The 20,979-nt window shown below is 37.5% G+C and overlaps 1 protein-coding gene across 3 annotated transcripts in view; it reads right to left on the bottom strand.

Annotated features, from left to right (window-relative positions):
* Positions 1 to 1,593: 1,593 nt before the first annotated feature.
* SLC5A12 (solute carrier family 5 member 12) overlaps positions 1,594 to 20,979 on the bottom strand; it is a 47,748-nt gene continuing 28,362 nt past the window's right edge. The window contains exons 9-15 of one of the 3 annotated variants that reach the window (XM_037840359.1): positions 18,210 to 18,322; positions 16,263 to 16,330; positions 13,809 to 13,895; positions 11,243 to 11,409; positions 9,136 to 9,239; positions 5,497 to 5,624; positions 1,594 to 2,799 (exon numbers count right to left, since the gene is read on the bottom strand). In XM_037840359.1, coding sequence (XP_037696287.1) covers positions 2,647 to 2,799; positions 5,497 to 5,624; positions 9,136 to 9,239; positions 11,243 to 11,409; positions 13,809 to 13,895; positions 16,263 to 16,330; positions 18,210 to 18,322 — 820 coding nt within the window. In that variant the 3' untranslated portion in view covers positions 1,594 to 2,646. Of the gene's footprint in view, positions 2,800 to 5,496; positions 5,625 to 9,135; positions 9,240 to 11,242; positions 11,410 to 11,534; positions 12,124 to 13,808; positions 13,896 to 16,262; positions 16,331 to 18,209; positions 18,323 to 20,979 lie in introns of those variants that run through there. The other 2 variants (XR_005217466.1, XM_037840361.1) reach the window with 2 other exon arrangements.

Here is a 20,979-nt window from a genome sequence, read left to right as displayed (position 1 = left end):
TCAAATTTGGCATGATTTAGACCATTCTGGGCACCCATTTTTATAACTCCGTTTATCGAGAATGGGCCCAGTCATTCTATGGCAAAACAGTCACAAGTTTAACCCATTTCCAGGGTTTGGATTGAACCTGGCATTGAACAGACACTTCACTGCATTAACTGCCTTGACTTGACTCTGAACTGACATTCCCAGGTGTGGGGTGAGGATAGGAGCGGAGCTCTAACTGGCTCAATCCATTGACTGTGTACTTAATAGTTCCCTTCTGGTTTGCTACACAGCAAATATGATTCTGTACTCTGAAATATGGGTTTCATATGGATTCACATCTGCTTTCTCCCTGAAACCATAGTTTTTTGCAACTTTACTTCAGTTTGGAAGAATGGGGTAGGGAGACTATATTGACCTCTGAAAACTCTTAAATGTTGCTTCATAATGCTATATATTCCAATTCACAAAAGGGGGAAGAATCATTTTAACAATAAAATATAATAATTGCATCTCTCATTTGTAAGACATTTTATGCTTTTGATAATAGATAAAAGTAAGAAACTTAGGAACTAACAAAGAAAGAGAATCCTAAGAATCCTAAGAAAACTTTGGGAAAAGTATGGGCCTAGTAAAATAGTCTTAAGGGCATCATAGGGAATTTGTGAGTAAAATAAAATAAAACCATATGATACATTTTGTTTCTGTGCAATTCCAGATAAAAGTGCACGATCCTGAAATTCATTCCAAATCACATATTTTGTAATGCCTACTGTAAATGTCAATCTCATCCTCGACCCCCCTCCCCACCCCCATCAATAAAATGTTAACTTTTATAATAAGCCAATGAGGGGTTTGGTCCAGATTTCAATATTCATTTAATGTTATTTTCTTAAGTTCTAATCCATATAAATACTCTAACTACTAAATCATGTAGAAAAAAATTGCACCACTGAATCTGCAAATTCTTAGAGTGATATTTTGATTAGCTTTGCTGTGCTGCAAAAATATTTTCAAGAATTCTGCTCCTTCTCATTTTCAGATATTCCTCCAAATATACTTTCCTTTTGTGCTTTTTCTTCTTTCCTCTTTTTTTACAATGTTTTTTTCTCATCCTTTTTACAAACCACAGCCCAATTCTCCCTTTTCTTCTCCCTATTCTCCTTTCCTATTTGAGAGTGGCAGGAGAGAAGATAAGCATTGGGCGGTAGTTTATAAACTCCAGTTTTGTTTTGTTTTGTTTTAATCCCTCTCTCTATTGACTTTTTTCTCTCTATCTTCTGTCTCTAATAATAAATAGTGGATATATAATTTTTCCTTGTTTTAAGGCTTTCTCCTCCTGGGTATCATTTAAATAGCACAGTCCTTGGGACTCTGTATCCTTGCCTGTTTGGACCACTCCTTTCTAGCTGACATGTTGTTTCTATACCTCTTTCTCTTGCTTGGCCACCAAAATAAATATCTGACCACAACCTAATATACCTGACTCCCAGACATTGGTTTGTAGCAAACCTTGGCACCTACTGTCATTCTGCTAACCCGGCCCTGGCAGCACCGATTCTTTTTAACTTTTAAGGATTTCCCACACTTCTTCCAAAAAAGCTTTCTCAGCCCCCTCATCTTTCAGCTCACTTTTTGATTTGTAATCCCCTCTTACTCCAGAAGTTTAAAATTTATTCTCTAGAATTCAACTTGTAAAATCTTTACTTCTGTCATCTTAGCCTGATGGAATACACTGAGCTTGCAAGTTCGCACTGGGTGAGCAGAGAAGAGTATAAGTCCTGTGGACCATGTATTTTGCACCAAAGGAGACCCTGTGGCTAGTGAAGTCTTCTGTGGGCTGGTAAGCTACTTGCAAGGTTGTTTTACACAATGCTTTCCTAACAGCCACCTAAAGCCATTCCTTTCCCCCTTTCCCAGCTCTGTAAACAGACTTCAGGCTTCTTTTTGAGCACCGAAATCAATTTTTCATTGTAAGTTGATAGAAAAGAAGACATACTGCACCAACAGCAAAAAGGGAGCATAGTATTTAGTTATAATTGCTTCTGCTCACCAGACATACCAGTGTCTCCTACTGTGCTCAACAGAATTATTTTTAAGGCTTGGTCAGGGCAGCTATATTATCAGGAATGACTGGAAGAGGGAGTAAAGGTGGAGGAGGGTAGGGGTAATAGTTAAATGTTCTAATTGCAGCTGCAGGATAAGGGTGACCTTGAAGTATGGCTACCTATATGTGAGGTTTGGGGAAGGGAGGGGGTTGAATTGAATTCTCTGTTTATCAGCAGTGACAGAGAAGCATTTAACCCCATATTTCCCTTTCCCCTTTCTACCTCTAAACTCCAAGGTGTTTGATGTTTAAAAAAGAAAAACCTGAAATTCAATGTGATCTGAAGCAAAGAGACTCTGATTCCTTGCACCTTGATGAAATGCAGTCCTAATTTATTTCAGAAGTAAGTTGCCTGGACATTAACGGCCTGGCTGTTTTCCTCACCTGAAAGTTGGGATCTTCTGGGTAACAGTAATCATATTCTATTTGTAGTTATAAATAAGTATAAATAGACATTGGAGGTGTTCTCTATCTTCCAGTGGCGGCAACCTTACAAGTCAACTAACCAGTAGTTAAGAAGTACGTGGAGTGTGTGTATGCATGCATGTGTTGCCTTAAAAATGGGTAATTTTCTCTAATGCCATATTGGTGTAGCTTTTGTCCTTGGGATCACAGCCAGGAACAGGAGCCAGGCTTTCTCGCCTAAGGTCATCCTGTAAGACAGATTCAGCAGCCTGTTTCCAGGCACTGCCATTCTCCAGGTTTTCCTAAAGAATGTAGAAAGACAAATATTAACAAAACAGGCTTATTGTATTCCAAGTCAACCTGGGGGGATCTTGCTTGGGAGTCCCCCTCAAAAAATGAGATAAATGCAAAAAGCAGTACAAACAACTCTGACAAAAGGCACTTCCTACTTGATAACTTTGATGCCTCAATCTACATAGGTATTTGTGCTGGTTTGAATGTATTGTCCCCCAGAAAAAGCCATATTCTTTGATGCAATCTTCTGGGGCAGACATTTTAGTGCTGATTAGATTGGGATTCTTTGAGTGTTTCCATGGAGATGTGCCCCACCCAAGTGTAGGTGATAACTCTGATGAGATATTTCCATGGAGGTGTGGCCCCACCCATTCAGGGTGGGCCTTGATCAGTGGAGACATATAAATGGGCTGACAAACAGAAGGAACTCAGTGCAGTGCAGCTGTGAGTGACATTTTGAAGAGGAGCTACAGCCAAGAGGGACACTCTGAAGAATGCCCAGAATCTGAGAGAGGAGCTGCAGTTTGAAGACGGCGGTTGAAAGCAGACCCTTGCTCCAGAGAAGCTAAGAGAGGAACGTCCTGGGAGAAAGCCATTTGAAACCAGAATTTTGGAGCAGACCCCAGCCACGTGCCTTCCCAGCTAACAGAGGCTTTCTGGACACCACTGGCCATCCTCCAGTGAAGGTACCCAATTGCTGATGTGTTACCTTGGGCACTTTATGGCCTTAAGACTGTAACTGTGGAACCAAATATATCCCCTTTATAAAAGCCAATCCATTTCTGGTGTTTTGCATTCCAGCAGCATTGGCAAACTAGAACAGTACTGTTTCAAAAATAACAGTATATTGAGCATCCTCTGCAATATCCCTCGTGTTGTGTGAAGAAATCGATATGTGTCATTTAGTACAGCATTCTGTGAGGTAGTATTACCGCCTCCTGAGGAGAGAGACACCAGTGTTTCAGATGGCAGTGGCTCCTCTGAGCAGAAAGACCACTTGGTATCAGCAATTTCCTTACATAAACTTCCCCTTGGAGGCCACTCAGTGTTATTCTTTTGCAAAGGAGCCCTATTTGTGACAAACTTAGTGTTCCTTCCGACTTGCAACTCAACCTTGAGAGCAAAAGCTGCCTGCATCAGCAGGATTTATTATTTGTTCCAGAAAATTCTTGTCCTGGTAGATAAATCTGTAAACCAGTATGTAACTTCAGTTTTTGCTTCTGCAACAGCTTCAAAATCCATCCATCCGAACAATAGACTGCTCAACTTTCTTATAATAATCAGTTGCTCATCCAGGTGAGTGGCCCCCTTCTCAGCACAATGTATTTTTCAATGGGGCAAACTCCTTATTTATCAAGCCATTGTTTACTTATCAGACTGACTTCAGAACCCTGGCCTGCAGTGTTCTCCGATGTTAAATTGTCCTGTCATAAATGTGTCCCTTCCCAATCAGAATCCTGCATTTAAAGATCTGCCTTAAACCACTTGAGCTCAGAAACCCTATAAATACCTGCACTTGACCTCCCTGATCTCAGCCTCTGTCAAAGTGGTGCTCGTCCTGATTGCACTAAGTTTTAAGTCAGCTTTATTTGATATCCTTCTTTATTATGCTGCCCCTAGGGAAGAGAACATTTGACAACTTGGAAATAAGAACTGTGATATGGATTAGGAGTCACTCTCCAAGAGTACTCTAGGAGTCTAGGACTGAAAGAGTGAAAACGAGCTCTAATTCCAAAGAAAAAATAATAAAAAAAAAAACAGCCTTGCCTCTAATCAGGATAGAAGTACAGGCATAGACAAGGCCAGCTCCCCAGTAAGAAGGAAATACTGCTTCTCTCGTGGTCCTGCATCAGTGGTCAAATGTCATAACCACCCTCTCTTTGACTGATTCTTTCTCTCAAATCAGTGCTGCCCCAGCAAGCTTTTGGTCCCCCACCCCACCCCTAAATTCCCCTCAACCCCTGTCAGAATCCTTCAATGGGAACCCAAGCTTTTCATCCTCCCTCTTGTTGAGGGCAACATTCCCTGTTTCCTCTGGAGTGCCCTCCCTCAATGCACTGTCAATAAATCCTGCTTTGTCCACCTACTGTTCCTGGTGGACTCTGGCTGATGAGCCTTTCACAGTATTTGGACCAAGGCTCTAGCTCAACTTCTAAGTGCAATTAGGAGAGCTGGCAGATCACATGCACCTTCTGCTTCTCTACCTATAAGTTCCCCCATTAAACCTCACTTTATACTTGCACCCCATAAAGCTAAGGGTGTTTGTTTCCATGTTGCTCTGTGATTCCCCCAGTTCTCAGATGAGAAAAGCTGAAGTTCAGAGGAGATAAATAATTTACCCGAGAAAAGTAAAACATAGAACTGGGATTAAAACCCAGGATCATCTGACACTAAAGCACTACTTTTTAACCATTACACCAGACCATGCCCTCTGTTTTGTTGCTTTTCTATTATTCATTTCTATATTTTCTCTAGAACTCATCCTCACCTGAACTGAAAGGAACTTTGGAAGTTGATCATTTGCAAAGCCAGCAATTCAGCCCAAAGGCACATTTACCTTTCAATAGATTTCAGTACTTGAAAGCTAATTCTTTCACTGCCTTCTCATTCCCCCCCTCCACACCCTTCCAGCTGGTTTAAATGGGCAAAAGGGTAATCTCTTTGAGCCAATTGCAGATTTTTCAGAAGCTGAAACATCAGCTCACCTGCTCTGTCCCACTGTCATGCTGAACTCCACACCAGCACAATGTTTTGTATTTCTTAGACCAAAAGCAAAATAAATTGCATACTGGTCTAATTAACAGTGGTTGAATGTCTTTGCCATTTTGGTAACCTGTAAAAAAGAACAGATGGATTAGGTGGCTGCATACTTCCAGGGACTTTAAGGATTTGAGCATTGTCACTTGAGATATAAGTCACTTTTTAGTAACCAGGCCTAACTGGCTAATAGAAATTGGTTAACTGCTCAAAGGAGTGCAGACTAGTTTTTTAAACATTCTGCAAATTGTTAGGTGAGCAAGCTCATGGCTTTAGATCTAAACAGATAAAGACAATGTGTTTACCTTTAAGTACCTATTATGGAAACTATACTAGTCCTTTTGTAGGACAACAGAGGGGAAAGCAGGAATTACATAATTTTTTCCTTAAGGACATCTCTCAGTTTTCAGCAAAATCAGATGTATCTGAATTCATCAGAGTCAGTATTTGTAAAACTTGAAAAGATTATTTTTATTGCTTCTTTATCTTTGCTCTTCTTCCTCCCACCCCAACATCCTGGGCAACTACATGCCTGAAAATAAGAAAAAACAAAATAACTCTCAGCTGCCCTGTGGAATTTTACCAATAACAATGAAGACTTTAAGGTGTATCATAAACTAAGACCACCTTTCAACGGTTGATGCAGGGAATAACTGATGATATAAACTGCCTGCAGGTGTTAATCAATTTAGACCATATTCTATTTTTCAACATGCAGGGGTCATGTGAATGGCATATCTGTAAAGTGCTAGATTATCTAGAGGAAGCAGATTTGGAATTGTTCCCTGGATAAATAGCAAGACCATGATAAACTATGTCATAAGGAGAAAAGGCCCTCAAAAGGCCTCTGCTCTTCTCTAGTGGCCCTGCCCTGCAGGCTTAAAGATTTAAAGATTTTTTTAAAAGGATTCAGTGGGCATCACAAAAGGATCATGAAAGATCCTTAGTGACCAAGACCTGAGCATATCACATTAGCGCTAGGCTCTCATTTGGAACATAAGCACCACTAGGCAGCTCAGGGACCAAGGGGTCCTTCATCCTCATCCCTTTGATGACCGTATGGATTTGTGGAAGGCAAAGTCTGAACAGATTCTCAGAGCATTAAAAAACTTGTTTCAGTGCCCTGGGCTAGCATTTGCAATGCAGCTGGGCCCTCCTTTTTTATGTACCAATGCAAGCCACATTATTAAGAAGAGATGCAGAAGAGAAGGCTATTGCTGAAGCTTCTTGCATTTTCAATAGTTGGTAGTTGATAATTAGTTGTTGTCTGATATATAGATTTGGTACCCTGGTCATAAATCAAATATTTTGATGTATAGGAGTATTGTATGGGGCAGCTTTTCAGGTTTGAACTAATGAGTGCCTTCCAGTGTGACAGGGGATAGGTGGATAGTCAAAACTATTGACAATAATTTTAGCATCATTACTCTAGGATCCACAGTAAAATTATTGATGTTATCACTCATTATCTTTACCCCCAAAGCTACTAATGACAAGTAAATGCTCTGTCGATCTCTCAAGCAGTAGGATCCACTTTAGTAGAACTTGTGACTTAACTATTGATATTGACTCTTGAAACTGTACCCGTGGTAGCTAGTAAACATTTGTCAATAGGTCTATGGTCTCTATACTGTATAAATTGTTCTGAGTATCCTGAATCAATGGTGTATTTCAGGATAAAAGAGGCAGGAACTTCTGGTGACAAGGATTCAATAATTTTTTGTAAAGGTGAGGTGCAAGTGGCATAATTAGACTCTGGTAGATGAGATTGTTTTCTCAGATTTTGCAATGTGCTATAAAAACTCAATGGAACCCATTGGTTGGTTGGTTGGTTTTCCAAGAGTGTTGCTTTTTAGTCTTAAAGATATGACTTGGGACATTTGGAGGAAAACATGGGTATTGATACCAGAACAGTTGTTCATGTTCAAGATGGCAATGAATGTTCAGTCTAAATGTAACATTAGTGCTGCTGCATCAACACAAGAGCATGCCGATTCTGAGGCATGTAAATAAATAATAAATAAACAAACCTCTTATCTGAATCCACTTACATAAAGAAAGTTAGTTGGGTGGTTGTTACAACACCAAAAGCTGGGGCTACAAAATGTATGTGCTGTTCTTTCTCATACCCAAAGTTTTATTAAAGCGAATAGCTGGTAACATCATGTCCAAAGTAATAGGGCATTGGAGCTAGTATGTAGCATTTCTAGTACAAAATCACCAGAAATGTTGCTATTCAGATTATGTGTTGTAGGAATCTTGACTACCTATTGGTTTCTACTAAGGAGTATGTAATAGTAATGATGAAGTGGCATATCTTATTCAATAATTTATTTTGCTAAGATATATACTCCAAACGGGCAGAATACAAAAATATAGCAGGCCTATTTCACCTCATCTTCCCACCACTCCCTTGTGGGCTTTGGCATAAAATGGGCATTGAACCATCGGTTCAACTATGGCTCAAAATACAGTTGATCCATGGAATATGACTCCCGGGGAAGAATATAGAACCGGCATCGTGGGATGGAGAACATCTTCTTGACCAAAAGGGGGATGTGAAAGGAAATGAAATAAGCTTCAGTGGCAGAGAGATTCCAAAAGGAGCCAAGAGGTCACTCTGGTGGGCACTCTTATGCACAATATAGCCAACCCTTTTCTAGGTTCTAATGAATTGGAATAGCTAGCAGTAAATACCTGAAACTATCAAACTACAACCCAGAACCCATGAATCTTGAAGATAATCGTATAAAAATGTAGCTTATGAGGGGTGACAATATGATTGGAAAAGCCATATGGACCACACTCCCTTGTCCAGTGTAGAGATGGACGAGTAGAAAAATGGGGGCAAAAACAGAAACTAACAAACAAACAAACAAAAAAACACCCAGTGTTCTTTTTACTTTAATTGTTCTTTTTCACTTTGATTTTTATTCTTATTATTTTTGTGTGTGTGGTAATGAAAATGTTCAAAAATTAATTTTGGTGATGAATGCACAACTATATAATGGTACTGTGAACAACTGAATGTACACTTTGTATGACTGCATGGTATGTGAGTATAGCTCAGTAAAAATGAATTAAAAAAAATACAGTTGATCATCAGTAGTACCAAAAATGGCTTGCAGTGAACCTTCTCACTATAGAGAGCTCCATGACCCTGGAGGAATGGCCTATAAAATACATATGCAAAAGAGACAGTAAGACTGTCTCATGAGGCAAGAAGGTGATGCAAAATCTCCAGTCTCTTACAGATGAAGGTGAAGACAACCGTTCTTAAAATTTAACTTCCCTTACTGGTTGTTATATTACAAAGGACTTTTCACACTCAGGTCTCTGGGGCCATGTGTCAAAGCGACTTATTTTTGCCATACCTTATGGGAGATACATTGATATATATCTGGTATATATTAACTGTCAGGGGGGTGCTTTCACATGTCAGCTTGGAAAGAGTAGGCATATCTCTTTGGGAAATGGGATTTTGTGGTAAATCCAAAATCATAACCTGTAAGACAACCACCTGTCTACTAATGTGTTAAACTAGTCCATATCTTCCTTGGCCAAAGAGAGGAGTCCATGTAACCAACCTGTTGTAAGACTGATGATTACTCCCGAAGCAATGCATCCTACGCAGCCTACTGCACTGTAGTAAAGGTAAGAGAGTGAGTACCACATGTCCGCTATGGCAGGTCTGTGGAGACAACAGCACACATCACCAGTTACATTAATTCTGAAGTTATAATTCACACTGACTTAAAGGACTCCTGGGGGTTCATTTTAGGGTCTGGCATCTTTCCAAACCTCAAAGCTTGACTATTTGCCACTTGGCTATTTTTGTAAACAATCAGTTCTAGACTAGTTGTATTATGAATTCCACTCAGTGAAATCCATCTCTGAGTTATAAATATTGCAGCAAGGACTGTGCCTTCCACTTCTTTTGTGCTATTTATTCAGCAGTTATTTATTAATACCAGATTAGTGCCTGGAATTGTGATAGACATTGGAGGTATAAGGATGAGTAAGCCATAAAGTTTGTATTCAAAAGCTAACAGATAACCCTAAAATGATGTGGGAGTTCCTTGGAATATAAACAAAGAATAATGGGAGCATTCAGAAAAAGCATTACCCCAAATTGGTGTGTTAGACAATATCTCAGCTCATTTTTTTAAGAATGGAAAGATAATTGGTTTTGAAAACATTAAGATATGTTCAAACCCTGAGAATGTTTGAAATATTAATAACAAGTATATTTTATGGAAGTATAAGAGGTTGTTATCTGGCTCTTGAAAGATGAGCACATTTTGGGAGGATAGAACTAGAGATTAAAAGGCATTTCTCTGAAGGTAATCACTTGAATAAAGAGAAAAAGTTGGGAAAGACTCGAATGTGCATAAGGTAAAATTGACTGAATCTAGAGTACAAGAAGGGAAAAGTGGGTAATAACATTGGAACCACAGCATAGTTCCAGGTCTTGGAAGATATTTCATTTCAGGCTGAGGAGTTTGTCCTTTATTATGTGGTCACTTGGGATATTGAAGTTACCTCAACAGAGAAGATATGGGACCATAAAAGGTGCTTTAGGAAAATAAAAAATTCATTTCCAATGTAGCTAGGATGGATTAGAAGGTGAGAGAAGAAATAGAAGTGAGGAAAATCAGTAAGACAAATAGGATAATTTCACTTTCCTGGACTTTGGAATGATAAGACTGACCTCAGGAATGTGTAGAGGCAATGAAGAGGAGAGGATATGCCCAGCCTAGAGGGACTTTTGTAAATATAATTTACAAAATTAACCAGCAATTTTTAAAAGGCAGGAAATGGGCTAAGTACAGGAAAGCATTGCTGAGAATCAGAAAAGGGCTGCCCCCCAAATGGGGTACTTCTCTGGATACAAGGACCACAAATCCTAGATTTTATAGATTTATCCCTTCATACAATGTGAAGAAGTCACATTTATTAAATATCCTTGTGTCGGGTACAGTGCTACTGGCTTTATATATCCTATCTCATTTAATCCTCTAAAAAAATCCAGGAAAGTAAATAACATTACCCTCAATTTTCAGTCAAGGACTCTGAGAATTTAAGAAGTGACAAGTTCCTAACTTGTCCAAAGACACAGAGTTGATAAATGGAGAAACCTAAGTCCAAACTCAATTACTTCTGATTTCAAAGTACTTGTTATTCTCCTTACACCACATTATCTTATGTATTTTGATATCTTGAATTACTTAACAAAATAGAAAAAAAATCCCTTGTTAGACCCTGTGTTGAGTTTCATTTAGAAGTTTGATTTAGAAACTGTAGATTCACAGCAGTGCTCCTAATTATGTCCACAATCATTCTTCCCATTACTCACAACCCTATTTTACCCAGATCCTTTTTTTTTTTAAGGATGCTATGATCCTCATACCCACCCCTAATTTCAAAGTGCTCCACTATTTTTTTCTGTTTTTCACTCTCATCCCTAAATTCACTCTTTTGTGAAGTTCACTCTTGTGCATCTGAATGCAGAGGAATGGATACCTGTAGAAAGCTGGAGCTCTGCATGGCCCTCTTCAGTGCTGGGTACTTCCCAGAGTGATCCTCATAGGAGTGCAAGATATGTCTTATCAGACTTATCCCTGAAGAGGGCAGCTTCCTTTAACCTACCAACCCCCTCTCAGGGACTTGAGGTCATCTTTAAGGTGAGCCTACCTGCCATAGAGCACTTGAGACCCTGATGCTGTAAAATTTGATGGGACACACTGGTCTGTTGACAAAGGCAAGGGAAGTGTCTTGGAGTCTGGTGCAGGATAAACCAAGCCGCCAATGGCTACCCAAAATGACAAGGTGATTCCAGTTAGAATACCTCCTAGTGCACCCTTGATGAAGGACAAAAAACGAAAGTTATTAGAGGGTTGAACAAAGCTGTCTGTTGAAAGAATAATGAGATGGTGAGTCCTTTGCCTCAGAGATACTGGCTGTTGATCCCAAATTCTTGGCCACATGTGATGGAAACATCCCACTCAATCTACCTTCTTTCCAACTCCCACAATTCAGCTTCTTAAATGAAGACACTGGAGAATTTGACAATGGTCATTATATTTCGACTTCTTAACAGGAAAATAATTGTTTCTATTTGGCTCATTTCTCTTTATCACTTAAAAAACTGTTGGAACCTCAAATCCCAGTTGAAGAGTTTTAGAAGTTGAGGAAAACTTCAGATAATGGAGAAAATATGTTATTTTTCACTGACATATTACTCAAAAATTCTTACTCCCATCTTTCTTCTCAAGATTCTGGCAGAATCCCTTGACTTTCAAATTTGGGAGTGTTTTGGTTGAGTCCAAATACTAACAAGTGTATTCACTAATCCTGCCATTTAAGGGTTATATGTCTTCATAAATGGTTAGTAAAAAGCCAATGCGTTGAATTGTTTCTCCTGTAAAGAAGCCAGAAGAGTCTAGCAGAGACCAGGACCACTGGAAACTGAGTTCATGATGCTCCTGATCGATCGCTGCTAGATAGCTGAGTCTTCTCTGTGACAGGAAACACTTGTTCACTTCTGTGCTTCTCCATTTATCCACAAGAGACTCCTGAATTAACAGAACCAGAATACTTTGCCCATTATTGTCCAGGGAAACTAAAGTCACCTATGTAGTTTGAATACTTATGCCTTGGTCTAGACCAAGGATTGGCAAATATCTTCTAGAAATGATCAAAAAATAAATATTTTAGGCTTTGTGAGCCATATAGTCTATTTCACAACTACTCAACTCTGCCACTATAGCATAAAAGCATCCACAGACAATATAGAAACAAAAGAGAGTGGCTAAGTTCCAGTAAAACTTTATTTATGGGCAGTGAAGTACAAATTTCATATAAATTTTACATGTCATGAAATATTATCCTTCTTTTGATTTTTCAACCATTTAAAAATGTAAAAACATTTTTAGCTTGTAGGCCATAGGAAAAACTGGAAACGGGCTGGATTTAATCTGAGGGCTATAGTTTGCTGACCCATGGTCTACCAGTAAAGGGCAAATGGATTTCAGCTCTGTGGAAGTATAGTAGCTGCCTAAGAGACATGCAGAGAAGAATTCCAGATTCTGTGGGAAGGAAAGTCATGATCAATTAGTGGGGTCAGTCACAGCCCATGATGAGAGGAGAGGTGACACAAATTTATAAAATTTATTCTCCTCTACAGTAAGGTTTTCCTGAATAAATAGAAACATCATAATTTACTAGTATAGCTATGAAGTTAATATTTAGAATACACTACAATGTTAGATAGCTTGCTCATAGTTTTTCTGTGGCTAGGAAATTGCCTTCCCTCATTTTGTCAAAACTATCCTTGTCAACCCCAATATCAGGTTAAGACAACGTTTCTCCTTACAGAACTGCAGGGGAAGTGCTGCAAATGCCCAAATACTCCCTACACATCTCTTCCTTCTACCTAGCCCAAGATTTATCTAGAAGAGAAGCCAGTAAAGGTCAGGCAGCCACAAAGGCCTCATCAGATGTGTCATGGCTAGGGCTTTACTGAGTATCCTAAACAATGTTTATTAGCAAAGAACAGTAGGGTCAAGTTTCCTAGTCTAAAGACTTAAAAAATATATACATGGAGGTTGTAAATGGCAATAAGTGAAAAACGGACCTTTTGTTAGAATAAAGAAAATTGTACTTTAATTTTTAAAAAATTATTATATTATTTTCTTCCAAATAAATATTTGTTTTGACGTCTACACAGCTAGTCACCAGAATTTACTTGAAGACCTGCTATCAGCCTGCCAGTCCAATGAAACAGAAAATGCCTGTCTTGAATATCCTAGACCTGTCCCCTCATCCTAGACCTGTCCCCTCACCCTTAGTTTAATTAAGTTAGCTGTAACTTTGTTTCTAAATACAGAAAGTTTGACATTTAAATAAATATTTTGAAGTTTTAAATATTCTGTTTTAACTAAATTATTTCTGACTTCAATATCTACTTAAATTGCCCTTTTTTGGCCCTTAGTTTAGAGAAGACTTTAAATTTGAACCTTAAAGAATCAGCTTTGATACCATGGCATATGGTATTTCATGACCACTTCTTCCACTCTTTGCTTTTAGCTTCTAAAAGTCAGACTGGGAGGTTCTGTTTAGTTCTACTGTGGAAAGAAGTCACCATTCTTTTCCTGGCAAATACAAAAGACCTTTCAACAAAGGAGTAAGAAAAGAGTAAAGTAAACAGCTAGGACCCAGTCTTAGCTTGAGTTTCTGAGGTAGGGTGTGAGGTCCTTACCTTCCAGTTCACAAAAGGGAACAGAATTCCCAGAGAGAACAAGCCAAGCATTGGTCCCCCACACATTCCATGGATGCTGAGGGCCGCCTGTGGGGTAAAGCAAACCAGATAAAGCCCTCTATTCCGCTGTATCTGTGTTTTGCCTGAGTCTCCCCTCCCTTCCCTCCTTTGAACCCAGAAAGAAATCCTGGTCCTTGTTCTGATTGTGCCACTTATTAACCATTTGCTTTCTGGAAGTCAGCAATCTCTTCTGGGCTCAGTGATAAGCATTGTATAAAACACACATAGACAGACATTTATATATGTAAATATATACATACACATGTCTATATACATATATACACAAAACACAGGAATATGGACTCGATAGAGGAAGCTTTACCTCAGCTGTAACTCATTGATTTATTTATTTATTTTCTATCTTGTAGAAATGCTTTCTATAATGTACCAAAGAAATAGATCTATAACTTATGCTTTATATCTTACATAGCTGGTCAGCTGCTCTAATTTAATTGGAACAATTACATCACTTTAGAATAATAATTGCATGCTGCCCTCCTCCCCACCCCTACAATCCTACCCAGATCTCCAGGATGTTGAAGCATTAGATTGGAATGTTTGGGGGAAGCCATTGAACACTCCATATCCCATTTTCTTCTCCCCCATTGTCCAAAGAAGATGATTTATATTGTCCAAAGGAGATGATTATGATTCTATCAACTCTTTTGGAAAATGAAGATGTTTGGCAAATACATTTGCATATCTGACAGTTTTTAAGTTACTGAACCCAATGATTTGGAAAGGGACTTTCATTATACTAATTTGCTGCTAACATATAGCCTTGTGCTATGGCCTGCCAAGAATCTTTCAAGTACACACGCACTGGCACACATGAAGTGAACCTGTGCCTGCATGCGCAAATGCACACTAACAGACGCAGCCACTCGGCAGTGCAGCCCTATCTAGTCCCATCAATTCTGAAATTGTATGGCTTTTAGATCAAGTGGCTAAGCCAAGGATGCTCTAAGGATATTATAAAAGTGACTAACTCTCATATTTGTCAGGCACTACCTATGTCCTAGATTGATAAGATGAACTTCTAGGCAACTAAATACATGATCTCATTTAATCCTCCCAAAACCACTATAGTAGTTAGCACTAACCCCATTTATTGATGAGGAAGTTGAGACTTCAGAAAACCTGTTAAAGGTCTAACTCTTGTTAAAAAGTGGCAGAACGAAGATTTAAATTCAACTTTGTCTGGCTCTAAATTCCTAGAGAAGTCCCTTCTCCTAAACAGAAGACCCTCCCTCCCTCCTACTCTCCCTTCCTTCCTCCATTCCTTCCTTCCTCCTTCCTTCCTTCCTTCCTTCCATCCTTCCTTCCTTTTCTTTTTCTCCCACCCCCAACCCTGAAACGTTAAGAGCACAAACCACCACAATTGCCTTCTTCTTTTGTTTAACAGAAAAGATGTCTTCGGAGTCCAGCACTAATAGTCTGGAAATTTGGGTTCCAACTTCAGTCCTACCACACATAATTAGGATTTGGGCCCCCCCCCATTACTAATTCACATTCATTCTACTTCTGAGAATCCTCTTCCTTTATAAAAACTAAAGAGAGAGGACCTTCAAGTCCTCTCCAACTGTAATAAGTTCCTTTGTTCAGAGAGATGAACCACAATGCATTGTTAGCCCTGTTTTTCTAGTTTAATTTTCAGAGATGCCAATGTCACAGATATATTTTTACCTGGTGGAGGCAGATAAAATTAAAGGCATCCTTTTCTCCAAAATCAATATTTAATTTAAGACTCTGGGCATTTCCTCTGCTGATTGATAGCCTTAATTCATAGTTGCTGTGGTTCCTGAATTTGGAAGCTAATTTATTAGCAGAAAAGTCAGTAAGTTAGTATAGTTGTTTATTCTAGGAAGATGGAAATTGAACATCTCTGCAAAGGAATTAGTCAGTATGGATCTTCCAAAGACACTGCCTTTACATAATAGAGAAAAAAATCCAAGTGTTTTGAAATTTAAAGAAAAATTTCAATATTATTCAAAGCCAAACAAGTCTTACATTTTATCCTTTTTGTTATTGACATTGTATTTAATTGAAAAAAAAATTCATCTAGCTTAAATTTCTCCTCGTAAATGTTAATTGTTATTACTGTTTTTACTATTATAATTATTATTACTACTTTTATTTCAGGATCATAAACTCAGATCTCGATTTTTAAAGTTTCTGATTTTGTCACTGTGCATCTTGTCACTGAGTTCCATCACTAGCTTAAAGTTTCCCCTTCTGAAAGTAATTTTGGTTGGAATTTTGCAAGTATGTTAAATTTAGAGCTGTTATTAATGACTCACCACATTTGACTGTTGGCAGGATAGGCAAAGCATTGGAAAAGAGAGTGGGACAAAAGATGCTATGACATCAAATGTGTCTTCTCCTTCTCATTACCTGTAAAACGCTTCCCATGAGGGACGCGGCCACCGCCATGGAGGTGCATATCACACCAAACAAGAGACCTGAGGGAAAAGAAATTCATGACCATCATCCCTGCCAGCTCCAGGGCGATTCCTTGAGTCCCTGCCCAAGACAGATCCTGATGCAAGCTCTATCAGAAGGGATCTCAGCATGGCTGCGCTCCCCATTCAGCCAGCCCAAGCCCCCAGCAGAGCATACAGAAAACACCTCTCTCCCAAGGACATGATTTCCTAGTCAAGATGGTGTTAGTTGCTAATAATTATGTAATTGCTAAATAATTTACATAAATAAATATATACATTTGAAATTTCCTTACACATGAAATACCTTTTTATTATACATTACTATTATTATGGAAAACATTAAAAACCAATGAGGAATAGTGGATAAATGATGCTGATAAAATCTATATGATAAATAAACAAATTTGTATTCTCACCTCAAATCATTAATCAAAAATCAAATAATTTAAATAGATTGAACATTAAATATGAAATATTAAATAGCTGTAATCTGGAAGGCAATACAAGTAAAGATATAGATGTGTTTGAATAGGAAAGAATTTCTAAACATAAGGAAATAGATCAAATAATAAAAAAATAAAATTTTAATTTCTGAACATCTGAAATATATTTTTAAAAAACCAAACTGGGATGCAATAGATCCTTTCTTTTATGTAAAAAGATATTTTAAAACCAAACAATAAAACTCTACTATCCCATAAAAACAAAACAGGACATAATTCTACTTTTCAGAAAGAAATACAAATGGGCACTTACCTTCAGAAAAATGTTCAAATTCAACTATAAATCGAAAACACAAACTAAAGCAAAAGGTAACTGAATGACTAGCAAATTAAAACATAACTGATAGTTTGCCTATCAACTTTGGGAATATTGGGAAAAATACTAGTACCAAGTGCTAGTATTTCCCCATTCGTTGCTGCCACAAATAAACATTGATTTTATTTTCGTTTATTTGTATATTCTATCTATATTTCATCATATGTATCAAGAACTGTGAATAAATTTGTATTAACTAACCAGGTCATTTTCTTTTGGAATTTTTTACTAAGGTAAAAGCATCACAGATGCAGACAAAGATTTGTGTACATGGGTTTTCATCATAACATTACAAAAATGGATAAAAAAATTAACAATAGCATAATGTTAAGTAAATAAGCCATTTTCATTTTCAAAGAATACATAGTGGCACAAAAAAAATGCTCACTCTTGTGTGCTAGGGAACAAAAACAACCAGAAACAAAATTAAATAGATAGATACTGATTTTATTTGTAAAATACATGTATTTTCCTGAATTACCTACATTTTCTTTATTAAGTATTTTATTTGTTTATACTTAAGTATTTGTTTATACTTCAAAAATTATACTTCATTTATACTTAAAATATTATTTGTTTTTATTTATAATTTGTTTATACATAAACCATTTAACTATATTTCAGCATGAGAAGTGCTATAGTGATTATAAACATGCTATTATATGATTAATCAAGGAGTCATTATTCTTTGAGATGGGCTGAATTTGGTATAAGGGATCCTTTAGAAAGGAATTTGGTATTTATTTTAAAGAATGACTAGCCGTCATGAACAGAAAGTCTTTCCATGTGGAAGGACTAATATGATCAGCACAGAGCATACTCAAGATATGTTTATGTGATACATCTAGAGTGTAGGCTGAGCACAGAACAGTGTCTGAAAATAAGGTCAGTGAAAGGCAAGCTACTTTTCCTGACATCCTCCTAATATCTTTATAAGTGCATTAATCTGTATGTGAGATTCTTCAAGTATCTCAGTGTGTCTTTGTGCCTGTGTGTTATGAATAGTGTGTGCAAGATTCTGACATGTACTACACGTACATTTCATGATTGGAATGGAACGTCAACAAGGTATACCTACATAAGCCTTTACTGATCCAGGTGCTCAGCTTGTCGGAGAGATGGGGAAAACAGCACTTGACAAAATCCTCAAAGGTCACTGTTGCTAAGGCATTGATGCTTGCAGCCACGGTGCTACAGGGAGAGAAAAGCAAGAGCTTTGTCCAAGCTAAATAAGGCTGAGCCATCAGCTTGTCCTGTCATCCAGGGCAGACAGACAAGGCAGGGCTCTGGGAAAAACAGATGCATACATATATCCTTATACTGGGACTCCAGGGGATATACAAGGATGGTGTGTTTTATTCATACTTCAAAGTTGTTCCTCTGCTAATGCTCTTTCAATTCTTCTACAAACAAGATTGACAAAACCGCATTTTCATGCTCTAATTCTCATTAATTCTCCTTAACAGAAAGAGGTTCATAAGTATTCACAGTAGCTGAGTGTGAGGGGGCAGGATGGATATGTGTATGTATATGTTTAAAGTGGACTGAAGGTGGGAAGTAGTAAATTTCCTAACCTAGTAACCAGTAATGCTTGCCATTCATTAATCATTCATTTATTCATTTATTCATTTATTCATCTTTATTCATTCTGGGTACTAGCCATCCATTGGTGAAACAGAAGGGCATAGATCTTCCACTCCACTCTACCTGGGGACACAGACATTTAACACGCAATTATACAATTGATTACAATTATGAAAATTGTTATAAAGGAAAATAACAAGGTGCTGTGAGTGGATGGCCTGCAGAGATCTAAAATGATATGAAGTTAGGAAATCTTTCCCTTAGGAAATCACGTTAAGACAGGCACTGAAAGGACCCTTGAAAAGTAGGAAAAAGATGTTATATAAAAAATAGAAAATTATATATAAAAGTCATGAGATGGAAAGGAGCTTGTTACATTCAAAAATCTGAAGGAAGACCAGAGTAGCTGGATTACAATAACGAAAGAGTAAGGTATAAGAAGACTGGGAAGGAAGCAAAGACCAAAATTACATTAAAGCTCTGATATTCTCTCTCTATCTTTGCAATCAAAGTTTAGTCCCATGGCTCTAAAACTCACTTAGGTGACAGAGCACCTGAAGTTGGGGTTTTCTTTGCAGAAGATCATGCAAGCTTATTTAACTCATTATATAGATTAGGAATGTTTTAGCTATATTCAATCACTATAGATCACTATATTAAATTCACATGATGTGAAATCACAACCAAAAACAAAAGTTTCTGGAAAAGGAACAAGTTGATGAATAAAGCAAGGCCAGCCATTTATAAGTTATTCATTAATATTCATCAGCTAATTGTTTATTTTGTCATGCTCCAGTGCTCATTTGAAGAAAAGCTGTAGCTATGCCAAAGATTTAGTAAGAGTGCATGTAAGCAAATTCAAATGTCTTCATTTTTATGCAATACAAAATAATACTACTAATAATTTCAGCTCTAAGTCACTTCAGGTTGGAATAGTTTCAGGTCCATCTTATGTAAAATTTGAGAGTCCCTTCCCTAAATGACACATGTAGCAAAGAGAAACTCCCTAAGCCCCGTTTCTGGGTACCATTCCCATTTTCCCACACCAAGACATAGTCTGTGTTCCCTATCAGACTGCCCTTCTATCTGCAGCTCCATGAAAGTCAAATAAGGGAAAGGAGATGATCAATGTTCCCAACAGTTTTTTCTCAAAATAACTTATGTGAAAGTTTCAAACATTATATTTGACCCTTGAATCCATTTTGAGGGAGGGAGCATAAAGCTGAATTTAGCCCACAAGGATCAGGTCTGTTGAACTTCTGCTGGGTTGCTTTTGCAGCTATCTATACGTCAATATCTCAGAAGTAAAATCTGATACAAGATGGTGCAAAGCTATTTTTCTTCCTATACCTCAACTGCACCACCTCTTCACTCTACTCATACTCTTATCTTTTCCTAAATTCATATGCTTTTCATGATTAAAGTATGAGTAATTACTACAGATTATACAAGGAGTATAATCTGTACTGTCCCGTGAGTCCCTTCCTTGGAATTTTTGGATTTGGGATCAAGAGTCAACCATTCTCTTATGTGGGAATTAATCTGTTCACAGATATAGTTTTTTAGTCTGGAATGAGTTTGCCTTAGGATAAAACAAAAAAATGAAGCTACGTATAAAAGATTGTCACCCCTACTTGTGTTTCATTTTCTGGTGCTCATTGTTTGTCTCCTTAGTTACCTTGAGATCCTAATACCAACGCCACAGAATAATATCACTTTGTGTAATTAATGCAAAACCCTAAAAAAGAGTATTAGTAAAAGTAATTTGGCAGTTCACTAAACTAAAATTACACAATAAGCAAGTGAAAATTATTCCAGGAATTCAAGGATATTGCTATTTTGAAACACACACTCAGAAACAAACACAAATACAATGCAATATATGCCAAAATTTCATTTACCAATATTCAACTCTTGCCTAATAAACATCTTCCCTAAATGTAGAATAAATAGATGTATTTTTGTCCATTTAAAAAGCTTTTACAATTGTATTAATTTTTATGTGAATATTCTTAAATGTAAATTATATTTTTGAATCAAGTCATTACCATGTTTAATGGTGAAACTTATGAATCACTCCTGTTAAAGGATATCTTCTATGACCTCAATTATATAGGAGCATAGACCTCAAATTATAACAATTAGAAAAGAAAAGGAAAATTAAAAATCTGCAAAAATCAGGATTTGAGTACAATCAACCCCCTCCTGCCAAAAAAATGAAAGGTAAATAATTAGAAGAAAAATCTATGTGGTGGTGAAATTCT

This window comes from Choloepus didactylus, chromosome 6 (genome assembly GCF_015220235.1).
Source record: "Choloepus didactylus isolate mChoDid1 chromosome 6, mChoDid1.pri, whole genome shotgun sequence".
In the NCBI taxonomy this organism is placed as follows: Eukaryota; Metazoa; Chordata; class Mammalia; order Pilosa; family Megalonychidae; genus Choloepus; species Choloepus didactylus.
Note: the sequence above shows the minus strand (reverse complement) of the source record. Positions and strands in the feature narration are given on the sequence as shown.